Source organism: Miscanthus floridulus, chromosome 2 (assembly GCF_019320115.1).
Source record: "Miscanthus floridulus cultivar M001 chromosome 2, ASM1932011v1, whole genome shotgun sequence".
Classification (NCBI taxonomy): Eukaryota; Viridiplantae; Streptophyta; class Magnoliopsida; order Poales; family Poaceae; genus Miscanthus; species Miscanthus floridulus.
Window position 1 is genome coordinate 464,442 of NC_089581.1, and position 17,704 is coordinate 482,145.

The 17,704-nt window shown below is 43.1% G+C and overlaps 2 protein-coding genes and 1 pseudogene across 3 annotated transcripts; 1 reads left to right on the forward strand and 2 right to left on the reverse strand.

The window, feature by feature from the left end:
* Positions 1 to 1,823: 1,823 nt before the first annotated feature.
* Positions 1,824 to 2,975, reverse strand: LOC136514090 (uncharacterized; annotated as a pseudogene).
* Positions 2,976 to 3,135: 160 nt separating this feature from the next.
* Positions 3,136 to 9,209, reverse strand: LOC136514082 (acyl-CoA-binding domain-containing protein 6). The gene is made up of 18 exons (XM_066508068.1): positions 8,842 to 9,209; positions 8,570 to 8,640; positions 8,101 to 8,164; positions 7,915 to 7,986; positions 7,593 to 7,793; positions 7,435 to 7,512; positions 6,770 to 6,880; positions 6,615 to 6,681; positions 6,455 to 6,516; positions 6,020 to 6,159; positions 5,326 to 5,452; positions 5,132 to 5,246; positions 4,805 to 4,893; positions 4,645 to 4,728; positions 4,413 to 4,571; positions 4,018 to 4,173; positions 3,624 to 3,683; positions 3,136 to 3,455 (listed from the first exon to the last, which is right to left on the reverse strand). Exons 1-18 carry the CDS (start codon positions 8,986 to 8,988, stop codon positions 3,279 to 3,281), a joined length of 1,980 nt encoding a protein of 659 aa, XP_066364165.1. The 5' UTR covers positions 8,989 to 9,209; the 3' UTR covers positions 3,136 to 3,278.
* A 160-nt stretch (positions 9,210 to 9,369) lies between these two features.
* Positions 9,370 to 16,823, forward strand: LOC136514099 (protein GLUTELIN PRECURSOR ACCUMULATION 3-like). Of its 2 annotated transcripts, none has more exons than XM_066508082.1 (17): positions 9,370 to 9,680; positions 9,787 to 9,884; positions 10,118 to 10,256; positions 10,350 to 10,378; positions 10,483 to 10,579; positions 11,129 to 11,184; positions 11,281 to 11,388; positions 11,679 to 11,735; positions 12,211 to 12,302; positions 12,989 to 13,073; positions 14,035 to 14,184; positions 14,736 to 14,830; positions 14,913 to 15,089; positions 15,175 to 15,278; positions 15,847 to 15,916; positions 16,060 to 16,152; positions 16,266 to 16,823. In XM_066508082.1, exons 1-16 carry the CDS (start codon positions 9,598 to 9,600, stop codon positions 16,117 to 16,119), a joined length of 1,500 nt encoding a protein of 499 aa, XP_066364179.1. In that variant the 5' UTR covers positions 9,370 to 9,597; the 3' UTR covers positions 16,120 to 16,152; positions 16,266 to 16,823. The 2 variants fall into 2 exon arrangements, with proteins under 2 accessions (XP_066364179.1, XP_066364187.1); XM_066508090.1 differs by having other exon boundaries at positions 9,787 to 9,880.
* Positions 16,824 to 17,704: the final 881 nt, after the last annotated feature.

Here is a 17,704-nt window from a genome sequence, read left to right on the forward strand (position 1 = left end):
CTCGGTACTCTAGCTTCGCAAGTTGCTTTATCACCGAGGCTTTGTTAACTGCTGTCTTCCGCTCATACATAGACTTCAATTTCTACCACAACTCAAACGCAACTTTATCATTAGCAACATAGTGAAAAATAGTATGGCTGATGTGTAAACGGATCAAACCTACTGCCTTCCAATTCAATACTCTCCATTCTTCTTCCGTGACTCCGGTGGGTATCTTATCTTTCATGATTGGCTCATACAAATCCTTGCAATAAAGCAGGTCTTCCATCATGGGCTTCCATAGAGCATAATTTGAAGCATCAAGCTTGATCATGCCACTTGGAGTGTTGCTGTCCTCCATTGCCAAAGTGAGAGATATCACCTCCAACAATTAATTACGGCTTTGATATCAGTTTATGTTGGGATAACCACACTAACACAACCGTTAATGACAGCGGAAGCGCTTAATTTCATCACAATGCGAAATCAGCCCAGGTCATCACCTATTCACGGAAGGAAACATATGCATCACACATATATATGGAGGAAATAGCAGTAGTCACAACTGGTCCCAATCGGTTGTTATCACATCAACCTAGTGGCAGCTGATCGCAGCTGATTGCAACTGATCACAACAACACCAACAGCAGGCTCAACTAGTTGTAGCTGCTCAGTTTCAACTGCAGTCGCAACTAGTTGCAACCAGAATCGCAGAAATAACATGACACCAGATTTAACGTGGAAAACCCCCAAATCGGGGTAAAAACCATGGGACCAAGCTAGTCAAATCTTCTTCCACTATATGCTCATGTGATTACAACAAGTTTATCTCTAGATAGCACTAGAGGCAACCATATATCAAGATATAGCAAATCTTGGACAGCAACAATAAGATTTGGGGTTGCTACTTAGGAAGTGGAAAGACCTCACCAATAATGATGGAACTTGGATTAGAGGCACCAAGGAAGTGGATCTGATGCTTCACAACCTTGAAGATGAATCCTTCTTGATCTATTGCAAGATCTCCTGTCTAATCTCACTCTTCTCCCTCTCTTTCTTTTTCTCTTGTTTTCTTCCCTTCTCACACACAAGGAGCAGGGCTGAACTGGAGCTGCTCTGTACTGCTTCCATGGAGTCCAGAGACTTTCTATGCTTCTCTTGTAAGTCAAGAGACAAAAACACTAGATGCACACAAGGTTGATCCATTTCCTTGAGCTGCACCTATGACATGTGGGCATGCTCACTAGGAGCATTTACTCTCCTCACCATCCACTCATGAGGAGGATTTCCCAATAGTGGTTCCGTTCGGCTGGCAGAATTTTAGCTGAAACTGGCTGAAAAAGATTGTTCCGGCTAAATTGTCGTGAGAAAAACACTGGTTCAACTGAAAAAAGAAGCCGAACAAACCGAATATGGAGTAAGCCGAATAGGGCCACTGTGGTTGTGTTCCTTGAGCTTATATGATCAATGGCACACATTATGCTACAATCAGTCAGTATTCAGGGATTTGTGCCCCTATCTGCGGGTTCCTCGTTCTTGAACGGAGCAAAAATTAAAGAAATTAGGAGGATTGAGATAAATGAGAAAGATCCTTTTTTTTTTAAGAATTCAAGAGTACTCCATGGAGGGACCAGCTCTTAGCTGGAGTTTCCCAGGATAAATCAGCATGAATGCATGATTGGGAAAGGCAATGCCATTGCGAATCCTGCCTGTCATGTTTCTCAATCAGGACCAGCCTGTTCCTAATCCCCAGGACAGGACGATCCTGTGCCCCTCCAGTCCAATCCTCCATGTGCACAACACACTCCCACGCATAGTCCCATGGGAAGGATTAAGGAAGGAAGGAAAGAGAAAATGGCCCCAATCATTCATTTCGCATACACTTCCATGTCCCAATAATCCATTAGTATTACATGATATGAATTATTGGTTCATAACATGGTCAGGTGTCCACTGTAATGTAGCAACCAGCTAGTGTAGAGGAACAGGAATCCTAGCAGCTCACTCAAGTTTCCATGCGTACAGAAACAGGCAGAAATCAGAGTACTCATCAGTGTGGAGGTCCGCAGCGGCAGTGGACAGCAGCGGCTCGGGCTTGAAGATGAACAGTGCGTTCCTCATCTCGGTGCCAAAGAGCCAGTCGTGCGCGTCCCAGACTCCCAGTACACCTGCACCTTGAGGTGGTTGAGGGAGATGCACTCGTTGCCACTGAACTTCCACTGCAGGTGCCTGACGAGGACGTTGACGGAGCCGTCGATCTTGATGACCATGTCGACGTCGACGCCGACGCCGGCGCCGCTGAGGTTGCTGCTGCTGCACTCGATGCTGATGTCGTGCAGCTTGCCCCTGTCGTGGAACCTGGCCTTGGTGAGGAACCGCTTCTTGCTGAAGACGTGCTCCTTGCACATCAGGACGGCGTCCCGCAGCGACGGCCGCGACTCGGTGCGCCGGAACGCCTCCTTCTTGAGGTTGCCGAGGAGGAGGACGACCTCGTCGTCCGACACCACAGCGACGTAGTAGTCGGACAGCGGCTCGGGCTCGTCGGAGTACCTCGCGCTCCGGAGGTCCCAGACGACATCGACGGCCCTGCCGTCGACGTGGAACTGCTTGGCGCCGTACTTGCGCCAGAAGTGCCACGGCTGCATCTCCACCTTGCAGGCGGTGCTGCAGCCCTGCTTGGAGGACGCGCCACCGTCGGCGCCGTCGCCCCGCTCCCTGCTGCCGCCGCCGCCGCTCCCGCTCTTGTCCTTGCCGCCGCCCGCCGCCCCTTCGATGGACACGGACAGGCCGTGGGTAAGCAGGTTCCTGCACCACGTCACCGTCACCAGGCGGTCCTGGCCGGCGATCCCCGCGCGGTAGACCAGCGTCGCCGCGCCCTGCCCGGACCTGGTGGCCGCCGCGGACGCCGGGACGTCCGGGAGCTTCTCGCCCGCCGAGAAACACGAAGGGACCGAGAACAAGTCCTGCATCATGTCGATGCTGTGGCTGGCTTTTGGTGGTGGAACACACAATGCGATCCTAGCTATCTATCTATCTGATCGATCAAGGTATATATGCACCGGACTGGACCCTGAGAATGAGGTCGACAGGGTGGCTGAAGGAAGAAGGAGGCAAGCTTGCTAATTGCTATACATATAGGGATAACGATTTTCTATAAGAACACAATATAACGATCGCCAGAGCACCTTATTCTGTGTGGTCAAAATGAACACGAATGCCATAAGTGACAAAAAATTGTTGAGAATGTCAAATGATATATAATGTTACAAGTAAAATATATGAATCACGGCCTGTACGAACTAAACTGCTGGTGGTGGGCTTCCAGCAAGCCAACCCCACATGCCACCAGAACTTTGCCTCTGCTTTGCGTCCAGCGCTGCTTGCTCAGAAGCGGCTTTCTGTCGCCGAAGCAGTTCGACCTCCTTTTCCAACGCATCCATACTCTGAAGCTTTTGTCGAAGTTCCGCAACATCGACCTGAGGCATTTTGGAAATTTAAGTATGATCAGAGCAGAATAAGACAATGATGTCCAGATAAGATATTTGTTGAGCGATCTACTGGAGAAATGGGGGGCTATGTTGTGTTGGGAATAATGTACAACTTGTCATTTGTAGTGATTGGTGAAACAAAACGCCAGCATGTACCTCAAGTTTGAAACATCTGGATTGCTCAGAAGCAAGTTGGCCACGGACAGCTTGAAGTTCCTATACAAGGTAAATGGAAAAGGTATTATAGAATAGTGCACAACAGTTTAACTTCCAAATCACTTGCTCAGATTGCGTTCAATATGCCAGTATGTGACAAGCACATGATGTTAACATCATTTAGCAATGAATAACCCATATAAACATTCAACACAACGAATGCTTGATCTAAACATTAGCAGAATGTAGTTTAAAAGTAGCATCAGACCTCAGTATACTTCTAAACATAGCGGGTGTAGTATTTTAAAGAGACGGTTAATTAGAAGCTTAAATGAATGCGCATGATCAAAGAAAAAAAACTAGTAAAACATAAGGTAAGAAAAAGATGACTTGCCTTTGTCAGCTCTGCATTTCTGGTCTCTGCTTGAGCAATGTCTTCTTTAAGTTGCACAGTTTGCAGCTGTTCCCTGCTAAGTGTTGCTTCTAGTTCCTCTTTCTGAGCTTTAAGATCTGCTATAAGCTGTTCACTTGCTTCATCATTTCTGTTATTCTGGAATTCAGAACAGCACAAGGCAAAAGAAGGATCTTGTGAGTATCCTGTAACTTGGATCATCATCATTGGTAACAGCAACCACCATCATGAACTTTGTAACAGACAAATTCTATTGTTAATACTTGTAGCACTATTAGCTGCATTGTCTTCCTTGCAGAATTTCGATTGGTACCAAATATGGACACATGTCATATACTTCTAGCCAACAAAGAAAAGTATCCTGGGCAGGAAATTACCAGGTCAGAATCGGCACTGTCCATGGCAATCTCCCGTATCTTCCCATCTTGAGAAATTTCAGCCTCAGGTTCTATGACCCTAGATGTAGTATCTGAGACAGTTTCTTCTTTTACGGTTGACTGCGAATCTGATTTCAGGCTGAGTTTAAGAGTGTAAACCTGCTCATCATAGAGAAAAGATGTTGGTAGAAGTTAATTCCATGAATGAAAATAAGATTTGAATGGCAATTACCTCATTGCTGTATCGTCCATTGTATCCTCCAAAAGAGATGAGATAATCATAACCACTGTAATTGCTATGCACTAAAGTCATGCCCTAGAAATACCAAATTTCAAATATTAGCAGCCAAGAAAAATCATCTTAATCACTGCATGCTGCTCAAGAGATATACCTCACTGGCAAGGGGAACACGTCCTTCCACAGTGCTAACAACTGACCATGTTAGAGTTGACATGTTAAGCACAAGTGTTTCAGAAACACCTGTAGAGGCGAGTGTATTAGTTATGCTTGACATAAAAACGCAAAGAAAAATATCATGGGCCACTGTGTGGGTATGTTGAGATTGGGTGGAATCCCAACACATCCAAACAAGGTCTCATTGGTACAAGCTCTCAGGAGGCAAAATGTACTAGTAACATGTTCACACAAATTGAACTCCACAATGACCACACAGTAGTTATCAACAAGCATGTTAACATAATAAGTTAAGACATCTTACCACTTTTATTATTGCCACCCCCAACTATGTACCAGTTCTCACCAACAGTTGCTCCTGCATGGCCAGCTCTTGGGCTTGGAGTCAGACCTTGTTGTTTGGGTCTTGACCACTCCATCTGTAATTTCCAACAAAAAAAATTTAGTAGTCAAAGATAGCACAAAAAACCTTAGTTCCAGAAAGAAAAAAGTTTGTACCGTCTGCAAATCAAGGACATGTAGGTCATTGAAACATGTTGCATGAGACCCCCCACCAAAAATTAAAAGATAGCGGTCAGCATGGCAAGCAGCAGCATGATCTGACCTTGGAGAAGGAGGAGTGCCTCTAAAACACAAAACCAACATCGCGATGAGCTAAATTCAAAATATAGTAATACAATGTTCAGCTTAAAAAAAAATCACTCTGTTTTCAGAACATGTGCATAAACTGACCTAATGCGATTATGACACATAATGGAAGTTTAGAAACATGCTCCCTTTTACTATGACAATATGTTTAAGGCTTTTATGCTATCAATATTCGTTTCCCCTTTTGTGCCAGTATATAAAAGCTAGTTAATATTTCCATCGGTCAAGAATCGATCGAGTCAAACTGCAAAACTCCATAGCAGCAAAGTGGTGCAAACTATGTTGAAGAGAAATTACTGAGAAGTGTTAACCTAAGATTTCCTAGTCCTACATGGTCAGAAAAGCATCTCATTAACCAAAGAAAGCTTCTTAACTCTACCATATATGTGTGACAGTTAACATGCATCCCAATTATGTTGGGGACCAGTTCAAAGTAATATTTTAAGCACACATAGCAAAGATACATGAAAGCTAACAGCGTTTTTCTTCTTCTCACTAGGTGAACAACTGTGCATTAAAGGGCCATCAAGGTTGCTGTACTTACATTGCATCCACATCATCCCATGTCATGGTTTCAAGATCAAGGATGTGCAAGTCATTCAAGAGACACCGTTTTGCATCTTCACCACCAAACAAAACTAGTGTCGTTCCAACAAGAGTCACTGTTTGACCTCCACGTGAAACCTGCAGCAGATGAAACTTATATAAGCAAATGCACTTTCCTGCATATAACTGGGTAACTAATACCAAAGCAATTGAGCAATGTTATGTGGCACAATTTCTTTATTAGTCATTTCAAAATACAGACTCTAAGCTAAAATCAAGTACAGATAGAACTATAGAAGAAACCATCTGAGTAAGTGCACCAAAACAAAGATGTACATGCTCAAACATAAGATTAGCGGAACAAAAGAAATCATAACAAGAACTGGCCCTCTTAGTTCAGAGTTACAATAACCGATTGAAGAAAAATGATTACCGGTGGTTTCCCGTAAGTCTTGACAATCGACCAGGTACAAGTATGCGGATCAAATTCCTTCACTAGAATAAAACCACCAGAAACAACAGCAGAACAAATTAATGTATGACATAATAAGTAGAAGAGGTACCAAAATAGATTAAAACTGATTTTATCAAACCTGTAATGCCTTCAGATGGATCTTTTGTATGCCCGGCAATAGATAAAAATTTGTTGCCCCATGAAATCTACAAAATGGTACAGAATAAAAAGGCAACTGCCATTAACTACTGGATTCAAGATAAATGACTATGCAACAGTTGTGCAGAAGTTTACCAAAGAATGACCAGCACATGGAGCAATTTGTGTGGTTTTAGTGGAATCAGCAGATTCTGCTTGCAATTTGGCATCAACCTTGGACCAGGTCAAACTCTTCAGATCCAAAGCCTATTTTGGTATAAATTACGAAAAAGAAAAATCATTCATTAGATCAACAATATTTCATGCTGACCTGCTTTCAGGTGACATTTGAATTGCCAGTGCATTTAAACGAATTTGTTTTCCCTCCCCTTGAAACTCCTCTTTCTCACTCCTAATATTATCTTAACAATTTTGGCTAAATAATTAAAATGCAGGAAATATCCAAAAATACATAGATTTGTTTGCAATATTCTGGGGAAATAGCAATTATCTCTTTGCATAAGAGTCCAATAGCCCAACTTTGGCATAAGGAAACACATTGAAGACTCAAATTGTGGCAAGAAACACACTTTGACACCACACTAATATAAGGAAAAGGTCAAGGTTAAGGATCATGAACACAAATGGACAATTAACCCAGACAGTGTATGCAATAAGGCAGTCTGTTTAAAGATGGTTTGATCAAAAGCAGTAGAACAGCATATGCTTACAGAGTCACATGCTTCCAAGTCATAGCTAACACTAATAACTTAGGATGCATACATATGGTGTTAGGGATTGTTTTATTCAACTTCACGTACCTGAAGGTCACTAAGGTAACGTCCATTATGGTTTCCACCAAATATATACATCTTATTTTGCAAAACAGCTGCTCCATGCTACAGAAACCAACTTCTCATTAATGCTACAAAAGTAAATAGAGAAAAACGATGGAAGAGGAATGAAGTATCTGGTGCACCTCATAACGAGGCTTCGGACGGAGACCACTGACAGATAATGGAGTCCACTCATCATGAGAACTAACAGTACTAAGGCCTTCCAGAATAACATCTTTGTCCTGAGTCTCCACAGAACTTCCATTTTCAGAAATGATTTTTGGTTCTGGAATTGATGTTCCATTTGTTGAAGCCGGTACACTCTGTGGCTCGTCTTTTGGTTTCTAACAAAAAGAAACACAGATGGATAATTTGATAAACCTGCTAAGAAAAAAAACTAGAGAACTAGACATTGGGACGGTGCACTAAATGATAACACCAACAGTGAACAATAGCATGACTTACATGCATCTGAATATCTACAACAGGCTCAGGGTTGAACTCAGGGACCCTAGAGTACCATCCAGGATCTTCTTCCTGCCAGAATACCAATACATCTATCAAATCTATTTGCACAGCCCCAACTTGCTTGGGACTAAAAGTCTTTATTGTTATTGCACACACTGAACAATATCATGTAATTATTCATACCTCTAAGATTTTGACAAAAAGACGCATCGCCTCCGCTGAAGGCATGCTTCCAAGCCCATGCCAGCTAAAAACACAAAATGATATAATCGATAAGTATCGTTTTCAGAATACACACTTCAACGTACAGTATTTATTTTCTGGGTATTTCCCACTATCAGCCCTCCAGTCTAACTATCCATAATCTAAATTACATGAGTATCATGGTTATTGCAGCATAAGCATCTCATTTTCTATCTTCTGGCTGGGGACCAAATCACATTTCAAATTTGGGCTAATCAATAAAATAAGCCGACAGTACATGAGAATGAACTACTCAACTCGCTGCTAGCGTGTAGACACAATTCAAGTTTTAAGAAAATCACTGAGGTTTCACTTTTTCATCATTGATAAAGAAGAACCTGCACAGAAGTTGGATCGTACTGTGACTGTGGCAACGTGAAGTTTGATTGCAGTTTCTAGTGGTACTAACCTCGTCCATTTGCTCTGCTCCACGGGGTTCCACGCTCTTGGCTTGGGCACATTGCATGGCCCAACCGTGGCCTGGATCAAAACGAAACCCAAAATCACCGACCGAATTGCGATCATCAACCAAAGCAAATCTCTCCCGAGGGACGAAGAAGAGCAACACAATTTAATCACAACCAACACAAATTCGGCCTATCTCACGCTAGATCCACGCAATTTCACCCCCACACCCGAATTAATCGCCAAAATGATCAAAAACAACGTCCGACGCGTCACCTGCTGGTGCAGGCCGTAGAGGAGGAGGGCGACGTCGTTCTGGAAGCGAGAGATAGCTGCGGAGGAGGTGGCCCCGCCGGCTCCGAACCCAGCGTAGGCCGCGGCGGCGTAGAAGCGGTCAGGGTAGGCGAGTCCGGAGCTCGCCATGGCCGGCGCTGCGCCCTAGATCTCCGCCCGGATCTCGCCTGCGCACCGGGCAACCGGCGCGAGACGGCGGGTAGGGTTTACTCCTCCGCCGGACCGCAGCTCTTCTTCTTCTTCGCCGTCGTGCTGGAAATGGAAATCTGCAGAGTGAACTCGCGCCGAGATCTGGAGGGAGGGAGACGGCGAGCCGACGCTGGCCTCGTTCCTACGCGGCGACGCATTTAACGCTCCCCGCCGAGGTGGCCGTAGAATGGAAGGGAGACACGGAGGCAGATGCTGACGGGACCCGCCACGTGTCAGTGACAGGTAGGCCTGAGTCGGGCCAGTGACGTGGTAATAGAGTTGCGCGTGTGTCTCCGGCCCGGTCGTGGTCGTTTCGTTTGGGCAGGCCGTGCGTTGTTTCCGTCCTCCTGCTCTGACTTCTCTGCTTCGTCCGATCCCCTCCTCCACCTGCCAGACTCCCCGCCGTCCACCGCTCGCCGCCCCCCGGCCGCCATCCAGTCGCCGGTGCAGCCGTGCAGCACCCATCCTTTGGAATTGTGTCCAGCTGCTTTGCGAAACGAGGCGCGTATCCTGGGGAGCTGGACCGAGGACGAGGAGACGAGGGAAAGGATGCAGCAGCTGCAACCGAAGCAGATGCACTGGGTGAGGGCCGACTCCTCCGACTTCGGGGGCGACCGCCCCGCCCCCCGCAGGTATCCACCCAGCTCCTCCTCGCCGCCGCCGTCTCGATCCCCCCCTGGAGTCTCACCCTACCCCTCTAACGAAGTAACAACCTCACGATTTTGCAATTTCGTGCAGCGGGCACACTGCGGTGAGCATTGGCAAGTCCAAGGTGGTCGTCTTCGGCGGATTCGCCGACAAGCGCTTCCTCGCTGACGTATGCGTCTACGACGTCGGTAATCTAATCCCTCTCCAATTCTCCGATGGTTCGCTTGTTGTGGCAAATTTGCCTGCCGACCTCTGTGGGCAATTTTGCACACGCAGCAACTCATCTTAAGGGTTATTAGATTGAGGGACGTAGATGGCATTTACATGCTTGCGATTTTTATGGATGGAGCATATGCGTTGGAACTTTGGAAGGAAGAAAGAGCTTGTCCTTACAAACTTCTGAATTCAACTTATGTTGCAGAGAATAAGCTGTGGTACACACCTGAGTGCACTGGTAATGGGTCGGATGGGCAGGCCGGCCCAAGCCCAAGGGCTTTTCACATAGCTGTTGTCATTGACTGCAACATGTTCATCTTTGGTGGCCGTTCTGGGGGCAAGCGGTATGCGGTCCACATAGCTTATCTAGCAGAATTTGGAAGCTTAGCATAAATAGTTTCCTATATGTTACTAACGATGTGGTCTTTATCTTACAGCTTAGGTGATTTCTGGATGCTAGACACCAGTAAGCCTCTATGTTTCATCAAATTGTCAAGATCCCCTTCTCTGGTTCTGTGTACACTTATTCTAGGGGTTGCTGCTACATTCATGATACTGATGTACATTCAGACTTATGGCAATGGTCGGAGATGATTGGCTTTTGTGATTTGCCGTCACCACGAGAGTTTGCTGCTGCTTCAGCCATAGGAAACAGAAAGATTGTTATGTAAGCATTATTTGATATGCACACCCCTGTCGTACGTTCTGTTTTTTTTTAGAATTGACGCTCACAACACGCAGGCACACTCACCCCTATGAACACACGCACGCAAACCCTACCCCTATGTGCACCTCCGAAGGACTGAGCCGGCAGATCTCGAGATTCACGAAGTCACCACAGGCGCCTCGCTGTCGACGGGGACGTCGCCTACCACTGAAAGCATAGTGTCGTTAAAAAGGGCGTACCCAGTGCAGAGAGCTCCCGCTCTGTGCGGGGTCTGGGGAAGGGTGTCAGTGGCAAGCCTTACCCTCGCATGTGCAATGCGAGGAGACCGCGACTCGAACCCGGGACCTTCCGGTCACAGGCGGTAAGACTCTACCGCTTGCACCAGGCCCGCCCTTCAAGCATAGTGTCGTTAAATCCTGGAATGAATCTAGGAAAATGCGAGCACCCATGCCAAGTCGAGGACTTGAACCCGGGTGGGCAGGTTCCACCACAAGGAGCCTAACCAACTGATCTATGATCAGTTTTGAAGAACATTCTATCTTTATTCAGGTATGGTGGATGGGATGGCAAAAAGTGGCTTTCAGATGTATACATCATGGACACAAGTAAGCAAACTGCTTCTTTATCCAATCACTGCATTTTTTCTTGAAGATGGCAAGGAAAATGTAGAGCGCTGATTTCTTGCATTCTCTATTGTATAGTGTCACTGGAGTGGACAGAATTAGCTGTTACTGGATCTGTTCCTCCTCCAAGATGTGGGCATTCCGCAACCATGATTGAGAAGAGACTGCTTATATTTGGAGGCAGAGGTGATTGTTATTTCTTGATTTTATTTGTGGGTTTCTCAAAGATTGTGTTTTATGATTCCTTTTGTGAAAGTAAATTTTGTTGATTGTTTTAATTTTTTTTTGGAAATCTAAAAGCACTAACTAATTATTTTCATAATTGTCTTGTGGAAACCAAGTTATTTTCCTTGTGAGAATTTGTAGTGTGAATGTGTTATGACGGTTTCTACTTTCTAATGACTGGTCAGTTAATTCGTAATCTTTTGGCCATCAACACCCACATTTCCAATCACTTCAAATCTTCTTTGCCACAGGTGGAGCAGGGCCAATAATGGGTGATTTATGGGCTTTAAAGGGTATTACTGAAGAAGGTATCTCCTATTTATTCATATAAAATCTGTTTGAGTTAAAGGAAAGATGCATCCTAAGCCCCATAGTGCTACGTGCAACATATGCGTGGTCAGTTGATGATGGCGCCAGTCGAACTAACAGTGCACGTTGAAATAGCCTATTTGAATGATTGTGGATCATGAATTCATGATCAGATGTGGTTTGATGCCTTTAAAAAAAATATATTGTAATACTTAAGACAATCCATGGTACATACCCTGCATCTTTCTTGTCCTGTTTGATTGTTCATGCCTTATTGGAAGTCATGTAGTTTAAGATGGCCCATCAGTATTATTTAACCTCTGAGGACAACTAAAATCACCCATTCTATTTGATATATGTTAATACTAGTTGAAAAGTATTATTGTCAACTTTCTTCTGATTTAACTATCTAGCTCATCATTCATTTGTATTTTAGTTCAGTTAGTCAGAACCTAATTTTGTCTACTTTGGAAGACAATGAGACGCCAGGTTGGACACAGTTGAAACTTCCAGGGCAATCTCCCTCACCACGATGCGGTCATTCAGTAACATCTGGTGGACCTTATGTATGTAATTTGATCCCGCCATACTTGCATTTCTTTTTTTGGTCTCTCAGTGCACTAGTATGAAGTATTCAGTAGCTGGTATCTCATATATCATAGTATTTGTAAACTTGGGCCCCATTGGATGTCCATACTAGATATTAACTAATTATCATTGCTATATTGTACAAACCATATGCACCATTGATGTATATTTAGAACTCATTTATGCATTTTGATCTACTATGGACCAGTAGGCACTTTGTTTGAGTCCCAACCCTCTTCCCGATGAGGCCAGGGGTCTATTTCCTGCTATGATCAATGCAATGACAGATAGGCTCCTGGGTATGCCTTCGGTGACAATGCTAAAAATATTTGTGTTCTGCAGAGTTTCATCCTTAGTTTTAAGATCTGAGGTATCAGTATGTGCAACACATCATTTATTAACTTAGGTTGGTGATGGAAGTAAATTTTAGACAGCTTTAGCAGAGTTTCTTTGTCATTAACTACATAAATGAAAGGGTGTAATCATTTATTTAAAAAATAATTGTCTTTATTGTGTACTGGGAGTCTTTGCAGCCTCAAACTGTTCACTATTCAGGTCTCGAGTTAATCAGCTAGATTATGTTGAATTTCTTCTAAAATTTTTCCATTTAAAGGTCTTGATTGCATGATCGGTTAACTGAAGATGTATAGATCTTTCTTGTCAGCTCTTGCTGTTTGGAGGACATGGAACTGGCGGTTGGCTAAGTAGATATGATGTGTACTACAATGAATGCATTATTTTAGACAGGGGTAAGATGTGATTCTAATTCCTTTTTTTATTTGCATAGGGATTTACTGAATTGGAATGTGTGTCTTTCTTGTGGGTGTAATGCTGCATCTTTTAAAAGGTTTTTTGTTTAAGTCCAACAGTTTTTATTTCTTCAGTACAAAAAATGTTTCCCTGCTATTAACATAAGATGTGGTTCCACAAGTAAACTTGTATGACTAACCTTAAGAAGGAAATTGTGATGCTGGCTGATTCTGTGCTGCTTGGGGCATGTTTGTGGTTGCTTTACACTGAGTTGTGCAATATAATTAGTTGATAGAGTCTTTAGCGAACCAGTAAGATTCTTCCAAAAGTAACTGCTATATCCTATAAATGTAATTGCTTTTAAAAAGCCTTGTCAGGCCTATGCAAACCCATTTTTCTCGTGATTAAGATTATGTAGTGTCAACTATGGATCACATACTAATGGCAATCAAGAACACTACCAAAGTTAGTATGTCTTAACTTAATGCACCTTACGTAAGTCTGATTACATACTTACACTAACCTAGAAGACTAGAAAAGCTAGTTCTGTAGATATGGCTTAAGCAGTCATCATTGATCAAGATATAAAATAAATGTCAGATAAGTCTGTGCATTCATTGCTTGGGTTATCTTTGTAGGTAGTTGGAAGGTGTTAAATATGATTGTCAACCACATCCATTATAACCAGCGTTGGAATTAGTTGATGATGCAGCTAGTAGGTATATTATACTTGCTGCACATAATATAGCCTCAGAAGGCCAATCTTGTAACTCCGACTGATCTTACCACTGTCAACTCAATGGCGACTAACTAGGTTATTGTGGATATACTGAACACAATGCTGACAGCTAGTACCATCTCCATGATTCATTGCTTTTGTTTTAATGCTGACCTACCTTTCATGCCACTTACTCAATCAGCACATGTATCTTTGTTGGCTGATACTTCAATCCTTGACAGTGTCTGTTCAATGGAAGCGCCTACCAACAAGCAATCAACCACCTCCTCCTCGGGCATATCATTCCATGACTTCCATAGGGTCTCGATTTTTATTTGGTGGCTTTGATGGAAAGAATACGTTTGGTGATTTGTGGTGGCTTGTTCCTGAAGGTATAGTCATCTCATGCTTATCTGAAAAGGAACACTTCATTCCTATATGCTTGGTATCTTGAAGGCTGCGTAGAGTGTACTGGGATATAAAACTCTGCACATAAATTCTTCAATTCATAGTTCTGCAGTCGTACCCTTTAAACTTCCATGCATGGTTCAGTAGTGACAAGTGAGGAGTTTTGTTAATTTCCAAGATCACAAGAAAAAGGAACTCATTTGACTAATTGTTTCTATAATTTGCTGCTTTAACTGGATGTATATTAGGAAACTGTACCACTTATGATGCAGATTCATTTACCAAATAGTATGAAATGAGTTGTTGGTTTTTTATAATGTAAACTTTCCCCTAATGCTCTTGACTTTTTGTCTTTCTCTGTGATGCTTGACGAAGAAAGATCATTTTTCCTTTTCTAAATTGCACCGTATTTTATGTACAGATGATCCTAACTTGTTTTTTTCCTTTTCTAGCCTACCCCAACTTGTTTGGGACTTAAAGGCTTTGTTGTTGTTGTTGTTGTTGTTGTGTAAATTGCACCGTATTTTATGTACAGATGATCCTATTGCGAAACGAGACTTAGCTCCTAACATCGATTCAAACATCAAACCTAGTGCTGTGATTGGTGATAACCAGCAATCCAACTTAAAGGTACACGCTTGCATGTGTGAGAGTTCACTTTGAAAATTTCAGGTGATAGAAAATTCTATAATTTCTAAAATATGTTTTGCAGGAGTCACAGGCTCTGGAGAATCCAATAACAGAATTGGCCAAACGACTGGGGATTCCACTTTCTGAGGAAGTTTCAGCAAGTTTTGTTGACGAAGCCAATGATAAAGAACTTGTGGAATTGTCATCTAGGCTTGCTGGTCAATCGCTTCCAGCTAGTGACCAGGTTGCATCAATTCAGGTGCTTACGCAGTTATGCCTCACTATTAATGTAACTCACCTGTATTTGCTTCTGAGAGAATTTTGGAATTTTGTGTGATGTCAAGGTACTTCGTGATCACTGGAAAAGTTCTCCAGCAAGCTCACTACAATTGCAGGAACTAGGACCTTTGCTGAGGGACTATCAACGTCTCGTCCTGCGACGCTATTCGTATAGTTTCACTCTTCAGTCTTCCCTCTGCATCTGTTATTTGCATACTTAATCATCCACTCTTTCACAAATCTAGAGGTTGCTTGTTCAAGGAAAAAAAATCTAGAAGTTGCCTGTTAGAAATTGAATGATTTGTAACAGTTTCTCTTCTGGTCCATGGATTATTCTCTTTTGATATAGCCTGAATTGCTTGAAATGAATGCATATTTGATGTTTTGGGGGAATAGGAGTAATTGTGAATTTTTACACTACAAAATCTTGTGAGTTTGTCTTGTCAATTATACTTTATCATGGCCATGGAACTTACATATTCATGGTTTTGGCCTGTTTGATATCAATAGGCACATAACAGTTCAAAAATAAACTGTGGCATCTCCTGTCAGGTTCTTTCTGGTGGTTAGTTAGAAATTGAGCATGTGCAGATAACTTGTTTGTTGCCAGAGATTGATATGCCTGAAAATGATCATTCTTCACTATCCAATCATCAACTTCTCCATTAAAGCAAAGTATTTGTTAGCAATATTTCTGCGTCGATCATGATTTCATTTTCTTTTTGCAACAAGTGCAGGGGAAATCCATTGCCAGTTTTTCGTGAAATGGAAGCTCTTCGTTTTTTCCATTTGAAAAGTGTTTCACAGGTATGCATAGTAGTGCATACAATCTAGTGGTCCAACACAAACGACCAGCAGTCAATTGAGAATATCTTTACACAATACGATATCTTCTTTTTCATTCTCCTACTTATCAGTTATCGCTATGTTGTACTTGTGATATATCACAGTTGCGCATGGATGACATTCCGGTCTTGTTGAGCGAGTATGGAAGGCTGTTTTCCACATGAGATGGCATCTTGCAAGTTGTGCCCTTTTGCTTGGTAGGTGCTTTTGAACATTACCGTTGTGTCAGACTGTTAGGACATCGTTTTCTGCTTGCAGTGCCAAACTGTTTCAGCTTTTGGTCTCATATCAACTTTACTCTTTGCTTCAGGTTCTAACAGAACATTGGCTTCATGCAATTTGTGGAGAACTTGCGTGCCTGACAAAAGCACACCCGTGGAGCCATTCCTTGCCATCAGTTAGTCTGTTAGTGCAGGTCATAGTCGCATCAGTGATAGCGCACTGAACTGAATTCCTTTTTCTTTCGAGGACTGGGACGCGCACAATTTCGTGCAGCCTGGCTGGGCGCTGAATGGCCATCAACACGTGGTTAGGCCTAGGCGAGGAGCTGAGGCGGCGTGGCAAGCCGTGCATGGTCGCGTGGAATTCCAAGAAAACGGGGTTTGTGTGAGGTTGGAGCCTGGAGGTCAGCGGCACATGTTTTCGGTTTTCATTCACCTGCGCTCCATCTGACCAAAAGGACGCTCCATTGCATTTTACTATACCGTTTGATTGAAATTGGCTGAAAAACAAGCCAAAGCTGAATTATTGTGAGAGAAAAACACGGTTCCGGCTGAAAAAAGAAGCCGAACAAGTCGTCTTTTAAGGTAAGCCGAACGGGGCCTACCTTTGTTTAAAAATAATGCACATCTCGCTTTTCAGATGTCAATCAATTTCAACTTTAATTAGATTTATAAAAATGTATGGTATCACTAAATAGTTTTTTTATAAAAATATATATTGTATGATTAATTTAATGATATTGTTAGTATCATAATAAATATTAGTTCTTCTTTGTATATATTTGATCACATTTAAGATTAGTTGACTTTTAAAAAACAATATGCATATTTTTTTTAAAGAAAAGTGAAGGGCGACCACGGTGGGATGTGCAGCTGATGTGTGGACCATGGAGCATCTGATGTACCAGGCGTGTGGATAAAATGATAGGGTGGTCCGTGTATCAGCTGAACATACCGCACCATGTTCTCGTAGGATGGGTCTCACCGAATTTTTTTTTCGACCACTGGCCGTTCCTGCTCAGCAAGTACAAGTAGAGCCGCCGGTCGCACATTCAAACGCATGTGCTCGTTGCCGTTGCCCTCGCGTTGTACAGAAAAAAGGACGGAAAACGCCGTCTTCAGCTTTCCAAACGACACTACTGGACTTTCGTACAAAAAAGGGCGGAAAACGCCGTCTCCGGCTCCTCTGAACCAGTACTGTAGCATGGATCTTTTTTTCTCTCTCATCCCGAAGAGCTCGGAAAAGCCATGTTTTCTGGCCCTCGTTTAGCTGCCCGAATGGGCGGCGGTAAATTCACTGTAGCGCACATGTAATATTTCGTTTGCATTTGGTAATAATTGTCCAATCGTTGACTAATTAGGCTTAGAACATTCGTCTCGCAAAGTACAACCAAACTGTACAATTAGTTTTTTGATTTTGTTAACATTTAGTACTCCATGCATGTACCACAAATTTAATGTGATGAGGAATCTTCTTTTTGCATAGTGTGATTTTAGGTAACTAAACACCCCCTAGTTTCTTCGGCTT